Here is a 15177-nt window from a genome sequence, read left to right on the forward strand (position 1 = left end):
GAGGTATTAGAAAACCTGACAAGATGTAGGAACCTTGTGGCAGGTTCTACAAATCTTAAGGAGCTGAAATGAGTGTTTTGCTCAGGTCATAACCCACATCACAGGAGGCTGGATGATGCACTGTCTAGAAGGATGATGCAGGCAGATTCTTGGCTGAAAATACAGGCTGCAGAGCCTCAGTGGCCCACAGTCTCTGAACCGTGGCCAGGAGAGACCTTCACTGTTAATCTGCTCCTATTTAACAGCCTTTCATAAACCTGAGGTTGCTTCCATGATGATCCTTGGTTTAAAGAGGCTCATAGATAGTCAAATCAAGGTCATTTGTGTCATTGTGGTGTGTTAATTCAGATGAGGCTTTGTTGAAATATCCTCAGGTTCATCCAGCACAAAGTTGGAGTTTAGGTGAAGTGGGAAATCATGTCAAAAAAGGGGGCAGGGCTTAAAATGATACTTAAAATATTATATACAGCTCGAAGATCAGCAAAAAATAAATAAATAATTATAAATCCACAGAGGATTGATACTTCTTACGGCGTCAGTTAAGTCATTGTGTAGTGCAGCCTTACATTTTTACAAAAAAAAATTATTATTACTACAAACTGGTAATAAAACTTTTTTTTTTATGTGATGGCAGTGCATAAATCAAGTAGCCACTCCCATCTCAGTGATTTATGTCAATACTTTTTACCGTCTGTGATTAGGTCACAAATTTTCTCAAACTGCATTCACAAGAAAATGAAACTAGCCCAAAATGTGTGTCTAAACATTTAGTGTTTAAAGTGTTTAAAAGAGCGTATTAAAAAAATATAAAAAGATCTAAACTTAATATTCTCTCTAAAAAATGAAATAAGATTATTCACATTACTGATAAAAACCTTGTAAACTGTATTTTACATTTACTTAGCAAAATATAAATGATAGCTCTCTAATGGTTCACAAGAAGATAAGGGTAAAATTTCAATCATCCTAGTGCTAAGACCATTTCTAGAATGGATTAGCAGCCAGTAACTCCTCAATCAAACCTCTCCATTAATCACTTATATTCACTTATAAACACTTATATTCCCTTTTGTTTTATTGCACCAGAATTAATATTTACTTATACCACCACCTTTTTTCACTTTTTTCCTTAAAGAATAAAAAAATGATACATTTTAGAAAGTGCCCTTAAAACAACACCAGACCAAACAAATAAATTATGTATTTTTAACAACAGAAACGATGAAACTGGCAACCCCTGATAGAAACAAACCAGCATGGGTGAACAGCTCAATGCCCCCCAGAGTTGGCAACTATTACTATACAGCAGTGGTCGGCAATTAAGTTTGACAGGGAAAAATATTTGAATACTAGTAAAAAAAAAAAATCATAATTGCAACAAAAATTACATTTTATTAGTAGCAATTTTAAATAGAATGTAGTCATTTAAACAGAATAACCCCCCCCCCCCCCCCCCCCCCCATCATACCTGTGGTGTCCTGTGTATTTTGCGCCTTTGATGTGGCCCACTCCCTTGCAGCCTGGGGTCGGACACACACCCTGTGTGACGGGGCTCTTGAGGTCAGAAGGTCCTGCGTTTACTAAAGAAAAGAAACAAAAACACCAATTAAAAGCATATTCAGTGTCATAAGTGCCCTAATTCTGCATCTTGCAGCTGAAACTACAGATTAGATTTTTTAACAGTACAGTAACTTTAACACATATGTACACAATATGGACAGAAGTGTTGGTACACCTGCTTATTCATTGTTTCTTCTAAAATCAAGGGTATGAAAAACGTTTATCCTGCTCTTGTTGGAGTAACTGTCTCCCCTATGCTGTGAAATCATGAGGTCACCTTATCACAAACTTCTCAAGTCATTTCAAAAGTCTTGGTTGGTGCACCATCATTTCAGATAACTCAGATCTGCTGCACTACAGCATTAAACATGTTGCCAGTAGGTTAATCCTTATCTGCTCCAGAAGGTCTATTCTATTGTCAGCACTTCACTATAGGGACCAGACAAGCTGTATTCGTGCATCTACACATCTGTGTCAGCAATGGGTGCAACTTAAAGTGGGGTGTCCACATAGAGCTGTGTGTAAACACTGGGTCAAGTAAAAACACCCAACAGGCTCAATGCAGTCCAGAGTGAATCATAAAGGTCATCTCTAGAGGTGAAATATTAATCACTGTATTCATGAGGAACTCGTCCTGGGGGCTGTAATAAAAGTCCGCTTTATTGCAGCTTCACCAGACCGGCCAATGCAAGGGGTAAACTACTGACACTGGTGTATGCATTCAAATATGTTCATAATTATATTGCTGCAGATGTACACAGAATATCGTATTTTTCGCAATATAATGCACACTTAAAATCCTTTAAATTTTCCCAAACATTGCTTGCTTTGTAAATACTTTACACAAGTAAAGTATTTTAGTGTTATGAAGCCTATGTGGGTACCTACTCAAAATGTTGTCAAATAATCTATCTTCTGGCTGATGAAAATTATTTAATTTCCAAAATTAATTTACATCTCAGTACTTATTCTGGGAGTTTGTCTATTTGCAAATCAAAAATCTCATCATTACCTGACTCATGTGAAATGTTCCCATTGCCTCATTCTACAAGTTAATGTAAAATTGTTGACTAGATTATGAAGTGCATGTAAATGCACTCACTATCATTATCCAGGTTAGCATTTCTAATTCTAATAATGCTTGCAGTACACAGTCTATAAATAGATCACCGGTTCACCTCCCAACAGCTCATCTATCAGTTCAGAGACACAGCATGGCGTCTCTGACTTATATATGAGATTAACCACAGAGGTGCTGAGATTTGCTGACCCTGACATCATTATGCATTATAACAGAATGTACCTGGTTATATAGGTCTGTGTTGAGTCATGAATACTCACTCAGTGGAGGTTCAAGAGGATGTCCTGTCCTCCCACACCAGCCCACAGGATGAAGGTCTGGCAGGTCAGAGTCTACCCAGAAGTCAAACTTTGTGTGCCAACCATCGAAGTGCACCTATTATAAAAAGAAAAGATTTTTTCAGCCAACCGATTATGTAATAAAATAGTATATCAAATAAATTAAACCAAACATTCAAAAGGTTATTCAGATAAGGGTCAGGGTGTGCTCTATATCAGAGTACTATTAGTTGTTGTCAGTTTTCATTTTTTAAACTGAATCTGGCATTTGTTTTTTACATTGTTTAAAAAATAATAGACTTCGCATTCATTTTGATTTTACATTGCAATTACTCTGTATACACATCTGAAAAAAAAAATAAGAGACCACTTAAAAATTATTTTTAGTTTCTTTAATTTTACCAAATTGAAAACCTCTAGAATATAATCAAGAAGAAGATGGATGATCACAAGCCATCAACCCAAGCTGAACTGCTTGAGATTTTGCACCAGGAGTGACAAAGTTATCCAGAGCAGTATGTAAGACTGGTGGAGGAGAACATACCAAGATGCATGAACTGTGATTAAAAACCAGGGTTATTCCACCAAATATTGATTTCTGAAACTTTATGAATATGCACTTGTTTTATTTGCATTATTTGAGGTCTGAAAGCTCTGCATCTTTTTTTTTATTTCCGCCATTTCTCGTTTTCTGCAAAAAAATGCTCTAAAGGACATTATTTTAATTTGGAATTTGGGAGAAATGCTGTCTGTAATTAAAACCTCAGAGAAATTGATTTAAAAACTAAAAAGGTTTCATTATTTTTTTCCAGAGCTGTATTTACATTATCAGTCAAAAGTTTTGGAACACCCCATTTTCTTTAGTAGCTATTGACATTGACAAATTAGAATTATTAGTACATTATTTTTGTAGCATAATGTTCCCACGCAAAACATATAATATATTTCCCCTTTTAGGGAATAGGTGCAAAAACGGATAAACGGTGCTCTTATAATGACTGGAAAAAGACACTTAAATGAAGACAGACCAATATAACTTAAATATATTGAAACTGACATATTTAAGTTCACAACAGCATCAGAAGACAAGATTCTGAGGGTCAACAGTCTGTGTAATGTGCAGCTAAAGACTTTTGACAGCTTTTAACAGTTTCTTTTACCTAATTACTACGACCATGATTTTGTTAGTGAAAAGAAAAAGAAAAAAATCTAGAGAATGAATGCCCCCTGTTCTTGGCAAAGAACCATAGTGGATGTTACCTTTCCTCACAACCACTCAGGAGCACACCTGCCGCATCTTATTTAATCAAGTGCTCTCAGTCTCAAAGCATATTAACAGTGTTATTTCTTGGTTGGTATGAAAACCTTCTGCTACACCCATCCACTGAGGATAAACCTGGGCACTCCTGCTGCCGGCAGCCCAGAGAACCACAAGCTCAGATGACAAGGTGAAAAAGATCCAATTATACATTTTCTGTTGCTGACTATTTTCTGTTGATTTTGCAATAAGTCACCTTGCTGATTAATGAGAAACCTAAACAATAGTGAGACATATTCAATAAAAAAATCTTTAGGTCTGCTCTAAACTCTTTAAACACTTTATTTTTTATTTTTTGTTTTTAAACACATCAGAATGCTGAGTGTGCAATAATTTAAGCCACCTAATCAAAGATCATTTGAGCCAGTCTGATGTCAGTTCCCTGCTGAGCTTTAGATCCAACATTAGCAAAATCTAGTGGAGTCAATTGAATAGTGAAATACATTCACTGGATTAATCACAACAATATTCTGTGATTAATTAATATATCTTTCACTTTGTTTTTCATTCATGGAGGAGTGGGTGGGGAAGAATGGTAGGCTTTTGGCTCTTGCTAATGAATATTCATGCATGCAAACATATCGCCTCTGATTGGCTAACAGCACTGAGACACCAGTGAGGCGGACAACATTTACACTAATAACAGTCTTTGCAAGGTCATATTTTACTTTACAACATGTGTAATACCCTGCAAAGTGCAGTTCAGCCACTGACCTAGTGTTAAGAGTTTCTGTAAAATGCGAAATCCACCGGAGATCCGATGTAAACCTAATTACTTATACAGTTTAGGTACAGAAGGTAAAAAAATTCAACCCGGGGTGGATTTTTACTTTGTGGACCTAGACAACCTACCTCTGCTTACACAAGATAGCTAGCTAGTGTTAGCTAAGAAATATAGTGTAAACAGAACCCTTTCATTGATTTAATAATTAAATAATACAACACTGAAATAAAGGGAAGCTCTAAATAGCCATTAATTAGTTCATTTACCCACTGTTTATTTTTTTCCTAGAGTCTCTGTAAAAATGCATGATCCACCAGAGATCCAATGTAAACCTACAGTTAAATAGCTAATGTAAATAAAACAATTTATTTTATTTCAGTAAATAATAAAACACCTAATATTTATTAATTAGCTAATTTACACTGTTTACTGAATTCCGGCTTGAATTCAAGGTATCTAATTTAAAATACTATTGGGTCATAGCACAAAAATTATGAATATTTCAAACATAGTCAAGCTTTAATGGTGGAAATGAATGATATTGCTGTACAGCTCATGCGTGTTCCAGCTTCAACTACTTTTAACAGATAAGCAGGTAGATTCATTTAGCATGTTTCCTCTCCAACCTGGATTAATCCCATGGGTTGCATGTGTGTGTATAAATAAATCACAGAGAGAGTTAGCTACCTATGAGATTTAATCAATCACTTGTTTCATCATTTATTTCAGAAGATGCTGACCTCTTGCCAGCTGTTCTGACGAGCATATTAGTCACTGTGCAGCAGCAAGGAGAGATCATATAGACAGTGTTGGGAAGTAACGGATTACATGTAACGGCGTTACGTAATCAGATTACAAATTATAAGTAACTGTAATCCGTTACAGTTACTGCTTCAGTAAGTGGTAATCAGATTACAGTTACTCTGCTAAAATAAAAGGGTTACATTGCGGTACTTTCCTATTTTTGCTCTTCCAATCCAACACTGACAAAACGCAAATAACATTTTGCGGTGAATACGCTCTGATAAGACAGTTGTCTGCCCCTCCTCCCGTCTCGCTGCACACACACACACAGGGAGGAGGGGCAGACAGCGGCTCCACGCTCACACAACGAGACGAAATTAACTGACATTTTGGTCAACGAATAAAAACGAGACGAAAATGTTTGGCAGGGACGAAATACAATCAGAACTGATTTAGGTCTGTGAAAGGTAGGGACCAGTTAGGAAGAGATCCAATCACTGCTACTTTAGCGAAGGTGGAGTACCCGCCTCTCCTGCAGCAGCGCCGCGCGGAATTAAACTGTCGATACGGAGCTCGACTGGAAGTTAACTCGACAGTGTTCAGCAGGGAGAGAGGGAGAGAGAGAGAGGGGAGAGGCGATATATTTCTCTTTTGACGTCGCGAAAAACAAGATAACGTGTAAACCGCGTGGAGCGACTCCATCTCCGGTAAAAACACCACTAATCTTTCAGCTTCTGCAGACCAGAGTAACACAGATCTCCATGCAGAGATCAGCGTTTTAATACTGATGTTATTTCATGAGCTGATAGTGTGTTTAACTCAGCAGTGCACTAAAACACAGAACTGATACAGAACCCTAACTCATTAAGATCCGATCATCTGTTTAGTCTCACAGTGGGAAAGATATAGCTAGTGTTAAATCAGCAGCAGGTCAGAAAGGAACTCAATAATATAACGAAAATAAAACAATAAAATAAGTGAATCTATGAACCCAAAAATCTGTGTAAAGTTCCTTACAGCACTTTCTCATAAGTTTCTCACTTTAACTCATGAAGTCTCTCAGTACATCCTGAGAGCACCTCTACAGGACAGTGTGTGAATGTGTGTTTTTGATCTCATTTATAGACTGTAGCTCCAGTAGGTGTGCTGGGTTAGTGCTGGAGATAAAACTAGATCATTTAAAAGCTGTTTTTGCATCTACAGCTCTGTTCAAACTATAATTTAACTATTCAGATGTTTTATGACCTGATTTCTAGAGCAAAATTTTAAATGTAAAATATGTATAGTCACACACCTACAATAATAATAATAGTAATAATAATAATAATATACATTAAATCATATATAAATATATTTCACTTTCAAACATTAATATATATAATATTACTCAAGTGGTTATTAAACGTTTCATTTTGTATACATGTAGAGTTAATAATTCAAGGGAACTGATGAAAAAGCATTTACATTTACACCCTTTACATTTTAGTCGACTAAATTTACTGTAATTTTAGTCGACTATATTCTTATGACATTAAGTCGACTAAAACTAAAAACATTTCAGATGACTAAATTGTGACTAAAACTAAATACTATTTTCGTCACAAGACTATAACTAAGACTAAATCACAATTTGTTGTCAAAATTACACTGGAGGCAAACCTGCAAGTAGATAGCTTACAGTTGTTGTTACATTGTTTGGTTTTAAATGGTTTTATCATCAATTTATAGAAGTGTTTTATACAATTTTTTGATGAAATGGTTTCATAAGTATTTTTATAGAGTGATTGAAAAGGCTGTTTTATTTGTTTATCTATTTGTTACATTCATTCAGGCTTAAAAAAATGACAATATTTAAAGTAATCCAAAGTAATCAGATTACGTTACTCACTTGAAGTAATGTAACTGATTACGTTACAAATTACATTTTGAGTGATGTAATCAGTAATCTGTAAGGGATTACATTTTAAAAGTAACCTTCCCAACACTGCATATAGATGCGGGTAGTTTCGAACTACACAGCAGCTCCTTAATGGTGGAAAATTTTGAGAAGCAGCTGAGTGCTGTACTGCCCCCTAGCGGTTTTTGTGTACTACACCTTGCGTACGTGTCTCGTTAATTTATGACCTGCGAACGCATCATCAGGCTCTATAAAAGGAGTGAAGAACAGGAAAGTGGGAGCAAACTTGGTAAAATGATTAATTTGCAAAAATGAAAAAAAAAATTGCAATGCTAGCTGGTGTTAGCAGCAGGCTACAGGCCAATAATACTCACCTCCGCCAAAAGAGCTAGCGCTTAGCAGCTAATGCTAATATTGCTCCAGTCTCGAGTCTCATTGCTGGAGAACTAAAATAAAATGCCTCAGCAGAGTGGCTTTACTGCTCCCTAAAACCTGACTGGTAAACTTCATACATAAAAAAAAAAAAAAAAACACACCAGAGATGCACTAAAGATTTTTGCAAAAATGTAAGGATTTTAAGTGAAAATTACGGTAAACCCTCCTAGATAAAAATAAAAGATTTTTTTTTCTTCCCATTTTCTTTCTTTGGTTTCTAACCACTTCCTCTTATTGTGAAGTACTCTAGGCTGAAATGCTCTGAAGCATGTCTGATTAAGACAGATAGCTGTTTTCAAATGGGAACAAGCCGAAATCAATGCAGTCAATGTGCCCTTTCGGCCCGCATTAGAGCCATGCGTTGCTAATGGCTGGTGTCTGATGACGCAATTAGGAATTAATATGACTAGGGAGATGCTTTCATGAATCACATGTGGGAATAAGAGGCACAGCAGACATTATAAGCTGCAGCATGACGATGGCACCATATGACACAGCCTTTTGTTTTAGAGTAGATATTACTTCTAAGGTCATCTTAAAGTCTGACGGTTATTCCAGGCTTTCAAAGAGTTGGAATACAGCACTTGATGAAGACTATTTTATAACCCAATTCAAAAGCACATATTCCCTTTTTAAGGGTCAAAAAGTGTAATATATAAAACTGGGGGAAGCCAATTTAATTTAAGAGATATTCAATTGGATTGTGAGCTCAAAAAGAGGGAGCAATTGAGAGTCACTTTGTAGTAAAAGATCTAAAGACATTGACAGACTGCTGAGGGTAAAGCCTGTAAATCCTGTATAGATATGTGCAGCCAGCTATTCTACTGTCTACACACTTCAGAATGCCACAGAGAATACAGGTGTGCAGACATTGGTTTTGCTAACCTTGTGAGGACCTTTTTAATTTACATAAAAAATGTAGCTATTATTCTAACCCTAATCTAAACCTTTTTAGATTCCCTTGTCCATCTGGTCCTTACAAACACAGCAAAATACACACAAACATACACCAAAAGATACCTCTGTGGCACATCTTAAATTTTCTCAACATGAATAAATGGTGTGCATATGCTACAAAACCACAATTAACACCCAACCAACCACTGCAAACACTTGCCAATAACTTGAGCACCATAGTAACCACCTAGGAAACCACTACTGCACTCCAGAACCAAATAAGGTCCACTAAACACTTCAAAAACTGCCTAAAATACCATCGCAATCACTTTGGAACTTTGTAGAAAGTAAACAAAGGCGCACTTAGTAAGCACTTAGCAAGATCATGGCAGCCACCTGAGATACCATAGCAGCCACCTGGTAACCACATAGAGCCCCTGCTTAGTGTTTTCTGAGTGGTCCAGCGGACTAAGCTGCTGCCACTATGATATTGCTGGTTTGAATCCCGTTCATGTACCTTGCCATCAGCTACAGGAGCCCACAAAGAGCTCAGGGAGAGACAGAGGGGGTGGGTAGATGTTGCTTTTCTCTAAAGGGTGATGTCGCTCAGCACAAGGCGTCTGTGAGCTGATGTATCAGAACCAAATCGCTGCGCTTTCCTCCGAGCACACTGTGATGCTACTCAGCAATGCTGCATCAGCAACAGTTCAAAAAGAGGCGGTGACTGACTTCACATCTATCGGAGGAGGCATGTGCTAGTCTTCACCCTCCTGGTGTTGAGGCATCATTAGTGATAGGGGGAGTCTTAATGAGTGTGTTAGTTAATTGGCCTTGTAAATTAGGAAGAAAATGCAATAAAAAAAAGAAAGAGAACACAAGCAATAATTTTGCAACACTACAATTCTGGATTTCTAGTTTTAACCTAAATCATATGCGCATAATTTAAGCATCAATATAAGCACAAAACTAAAATCAATACATTATAAAGCTTTATTCTGATAGTGACAGATTTTAGCACAACACTTTCAGAACCACAGCCAGGAAAATGAGAGATGCTGCTTGCTGTGAGACTGCATGAATGCCTGATTGATTAGCAGCATCCAAGCTCTTCCTGAAGACAGTAACAAGGGATTTGAGTTTTGATATCAAGTTAAAAAGCTTGGAAGCTTGTAATCAGTCAGGCATTCATACAGTAACACAGCAAGTGGTATACTGCAGTGCTGCAGGGGCAGCTAATGGCTTAAAAATACTTTGTAAAAATGTGTAAAAATGTATTACTAGCTTCACTAAGAGACACACAGGATTAGCCAGAAAAAAGCTTTTGCTAATCCCTTGCACCCAAAGCCATTCAGAGAATTTACATCAGAAACGACATAGCTGAAATGAATCAATAATGCTGAGCAACTACAAGAACTACAGTTGGAGGAGTTTGAAGTTTACATAGACTCTTCATGGACATGACGGTCATTACTATATCAGGTTTTCAGGCATACATTTGAACTGTTCTTTTTCTAGGGTTGAGTAAAAAAAGGCATATTTGATATAAAAGAATTTTTCATTTTTTACATCAAAATGCGTCATAAACATACATACACCAGGACCATGGCAGGAACACTTTACTTTAAACTACAGTTGTTCATGATCACTAACAGGAAGATTTTCTGTGACAACAAAAAAAAGGTTGTCTGCACTCATTGGAAAGTCAAAGGAGCACAGTGCTGATCTGATTCCAAAACGTATTATCTTTTACCACATACATGATGTGGAAGAAGACCAAAGATGTCACCTTCAGATTAGAGGAAACTGATTTGGATGGTTGAGAACAACATAGAAGGACCAACCACTGACAAACTAGGCTTTCCATCACAATGGAACAAAAGGCTGCTGTCCAAAAGAGAAACCCATGGTTCACAAATGTCAAGTTTAATTAGGTTAGTGTGACAAAGATATTTCGAAGTGTGATGGTAACACAGTACAAGCATGGTGTTGATGGCATCCTGCCTTTGAGCTGATTTGGACCCAAAGTGGATGAGTTTTGCGGTAGTACTTCTTTTCCACCTATTTGTCAATTATCCTTAAACTTGGTTAACGATTAGATCACATTTTTGGACAAATGTATGCAAAAAAAGCATAAAATTACACAGATTATCACAAAGGAATATGCTAACTGAACCATCTCAATTACTAGAACTGAGACACTGCATACACTGCCTGACCAAAAAAAAAAAACAAAAGTCACACACACACTTATATTTAATTGGACTGCATTTAGCTTTGATTGCAGCACACATTCGCTGTGGCATTGCTTCAATAAGCTTCTGCAATTTTATAAGATTTATTTTAATCCAGTGTTGCATTAATTTTTCACCAAGATCTTGCAGCATCGATGCTGGTATAGTCTGACCACTGCACAAAGTCTTCAAAGATTCTCAATGAAGTTAAGGTTTGGACTCCGTGGTGAACAATCCATGTGTGAAAAATGATGATCTCATGCTCCCTGAATCACTTTCACTACTCCAGCACCATGAATCCTGACATTGTCATCATGGAATATGTCCGTGCCATCAGGAAAAAAAAAAAATCCATTGATGGAATAACCTGGTCTATATTCAGTATATTCAGGTAGTCAGCTGACCTCATTCTTTCAGTACATACTGTTGCTAAACCTAAACCTGACCAACTGCAGCAACCCTACATCATTTACTTAGTTAAATCCAGGTGGCAACTTTTTTTTTTTGGCCAGGCAGTGTGTCTTAGTTTATTATTTATTATTATTTTTTTTTTATGTGCATCCTGAAGTCCCCACAGTCTCCAGCCTCTCTTTACTCACCTTGACTCTGTAGTCTTCAGTGTCCACGATGGTGGCTACGCGGATCAGCATGGGGTTTCGCCGGTCCACCGCCTCCAACCTCATGCCGACCTGAAATCCGTGAGGGGCTCTCTACAGATGGACATTTGTTTGTCAGATCAGTCACTCTGCTTTTTGCCAGGAGTGTAAAGCACTGCTGCAAAGGCGGTATTTACAACTACAAGCTATTGTGAGCGAGCAGTTGAATTGAACTGCCATTCAAAACGCATTCAGCCTTGAGGTTTCGCCTTTCTTTTCAGGGAGACATGGCAGTTGGGATTTATCAATAATGGGGAGACATTATGAAACACTTAATCCTGCAGTACAACGTGGCAGAGCTCAAAAATAGCACAACATGAATACACACACACACACACACACACACACTAATACAGGCTCCGATACACACATACAGAAGCACAAATGCACCTATACAACCATTCAAACATCAGGAGCCACACCCACATTAAAAGCTGAGCACACACACATACACATTATCTTTTTTTTATCATACACTTGGGAAACCCTGTCTTGTTGAGATGTGATTATGTGATGCTCACCATACAAAAGGCTTGGCTTGGAACTGCAGAAGCGCTGTTATCTTCTAAGTACTCCTCCCATACAAAATGTTCTGGATTGGGGTGTCCTTGAACAGAAGCCAAAAACAGAATCTGATTAGAAAAAGGAATGAAACACGCTGCCAGGCTCATTGATTTGCCTATAACAGTAAAAAAAAAAAAAAAGAAAACAGATTGAAAACAGAAAGTGAAATGTGTGGCCCTGTGTGACTTCGGCACGTGGTTCTACATGCTATTATTATCAGTTGTGGCTAAAAGTGAAATGTTAGCACGTTCACAGGCAGAGGCCTCTGAAACCAAGAGCCACAGAAGTGCACAGAAGCAGCTAACAAACAGATTCTCTATCAGATAAATTCATTACAGACAGTCTTCAGACACATTGCGCATATAGTGGCTGTGGGAAAATTAGCAAGTTTTTAGGTTTAAGAAATAAATTACAATTAGTCTTACAATTAGCATATGATCAGCACATTGCTTTATTCGATTTTTTTGTGTAGAAATATTTTTTCCAGGTAGGAGTAAAAGAAAACTCTAATGGTTGAAAACAGAAGGTCTAAACGGTCACAAGAAAATTAGGTGAACTATTTAGAAATACCTTGATTTCAGCAATTATTACTAATAAAAAGGAACGAGCTTAGAGAAAATTATATATATATATATATATATATATATATTTTTTTTTTTTTTTAATTGAATTGAATAGACATGACTGAAAATATATTTTTCTGACAGAACCTCAAAAGTTGTGTTTTAAATAAAAAAATTGCCACATTTTCTCTGTTACTGGCAAACAGCCTATTCTGCTGGGTCTCCTCCTTTCTTTAAATTAAAAAAAACTCTAGTACAACGAACTTTTATAGAGCAATATTTTTTTTAGGAACTCTTTGGAACAAATGGCTCTGTATACACTGTGCCAAAAGGAGTTATCAGACTGAGTGAACATGTGTACAAAAGCGTCTTATCTCTTTGTAAATGTTTCATTTCACAACAAATGATTCCATCCAAACTCAATGGTCGGTAGAGATTAAAGAACTGAATACCCTCACAAATAAGAAAGAAACTGGTTTATTCTTTGTAAAAGGCTTTTTTTTTGGTTTGGCTTTTTCTTACTTGTATCTCAGAGAGACGTTTCAATTCTGAGGTTAGGAAGAGCTCCACCATGTTGAGTATCACAGCTTCTGCCCTGCAGATACAAGCATGCGTTCCTTATCTATAATGAAATCTGTGTTTCTTGCAGTGCATGCTTGGCGGAGCTGCAGTGGAACAATCCAGTTGTCTGAATTAAAGCACAAACTGTAATAGAATTTGCCAATTTCATATGCCCTGTACAGCGCAAATGAGGGTGGAGAGCTGAACCAGATGCAGCATGAGCAGCTGAAGCGCTACATATCCTCTCCGGCCTGCTCGGGCTCCGCATGCTGATATGATCCAGTCTGTGTTCCCCTGGCTTTAACCTCGCTAAGCTCATGCTCAGGGCAGACTCGGCCGGTCTGGCTGATATCAGCCCGAGCCACATTTTCTCCAACCCGCCCCTAAACCAACAGCCTGGTCTATCTCTTTCCATGGTGCCAGAGCTGTGTGGCCAAACCAAACTCTATCCAAAAAAAATGACCTCCAATGCTCAATTACGTGCTCCTGTGCTCCGGCCTGGACTGCAGCTCCGCAAATGATAATGCTGCACTGAAAACGATGCGATAGCAGCAGCCAGCAAATGATATGATATATAATGACTGTGCTTGGGAATGAATCTAGGAGACCAGGCTGCTGTGTGTGGTTTAAGTGGGGAAACTGATGACAGCTGCAGTTTGGGTGAAGAATGCAGCTATGGGCTAACGGAGCTTGGCTCACAGCTCATCAGATCAGGAAGTCAAGACATGAGGGGATAAGGGAAAAAAAAATATAGAAAAAAGACGTAGTAGTCTGCAATATGTAAATGAGCCTCTAATCAATCATCCTGACACAGTCAAGCGATACAAGCGATACACTCTTTAAAAAAATGCTACAAACGTGCATACTTGTAAAAGAAACGTGAGAGAATCTTGTAAAGGTCTAAATAAACATTTCTGTATTTTTCGCACTATAGGGAACACTGGATTATAAGGCAAACTAAGGGTGGCCGATATGGCTCTAAATAATATCACGATATTTCATGGTATTTTCACGATAATGATACTTTTGGCGATATGACAAAACACTGAATTAGAAAAATTATGTAGAATTATTTTACAGAATTTTTGCATGCAATATAATATGGCTAACTGAGATATTTAAAAAAAAAGAAGGTTATCAGAAGTCAATGATCCAGAATGTCACGATTCTAATAATAATGCACTTCAAATATTTCCATATATTCAGAATTAAAGTAAAATAAATGATACTGGACAGATCTAATCTGTCTCTTGTAGATATATAATGGGAAATGAGAACAGAGTGAATTTTTCTTTTGCTAAAAACGGCAAAAAAGTAGTACTCTGTATATGGCGCAATATTTCAGGGTATAATATTGTTTGCGATATTCAAAAATTTGGGCGATACTATCACAAACGATACGATATGGCACACCCCTAAGGCACACTCATCAATAAACATCTATTTTCTGGTCTATTTTCATACATAAAGCACCCCGGATTATAAGGTGCATTTTATGCGACACTAGTAAGAGCGTTAGCATTAGCAGCTAACCCACATAGCTTGTTTTAACATGGTACCACCACCACCAGTAGATATGCAACTGTGATTAAAGCCTCAGCGTACTGATCACTCACTCAGCATGTCACAGGGCACCACAGAGCATCATCATATATATTTTTTATTTCT

The 15177-nt window shown here is 37.4% G+C and overlaps 1 protein-coding gene across 4 annotated transcripts in view; it reads right to left on the minus strand.

Annotated features, from left to right (window-relative positions):
* Positions 1 to 15177, minus strand: part of LOC103026439 (L3MBTL4, histone methyl-lysine binding protein) — a 162655-nt gene that overhangs the window by 97704 nt on the left and 49774 nt on the right. For all 4 annotated transcript variants that reach the window (XM_049480331.1, XM_022673370.2, XM_049480330.1 and 1 more), the window contains 4 exons: positions 12343 to 12428; positions 11765 to 11875; positions 2902 to 3016; positions 1469 to 1580 (listed from right to left, as the gene is read on the minus strand). In XM_049480331.1, the coding sequence (XP_049336288.1) occupies positions 1469 to 1580; positions 2902 to 3016; positions 11765 to 11875; positions 12343 to 12428 (424 nt within the window). The remainder of the gene's footprint in view (positions 1 to 1468; positions 1581 to 2901; positions 3017 to 11764; positions 11876 to 12342; positions 12429 to 15177) is intronic.

The sequence above is a fragment of the Astyanax mexicanus genome, chromosome 6, assembly GCF_023375975.1.
Source record: "Astyanax mexicanus isolate ESR-SI-001 chromosome 6, AstMex3_surface, whole genome shotgun sequence".
NCBI classification, from domain to species: domain Eukaryota; kingdom Metazoa; phylum Chordata; class Actinopteri; order Characiformes; family Acestrorhamphidae; genus Astyanax; species Astyanax mexicanus.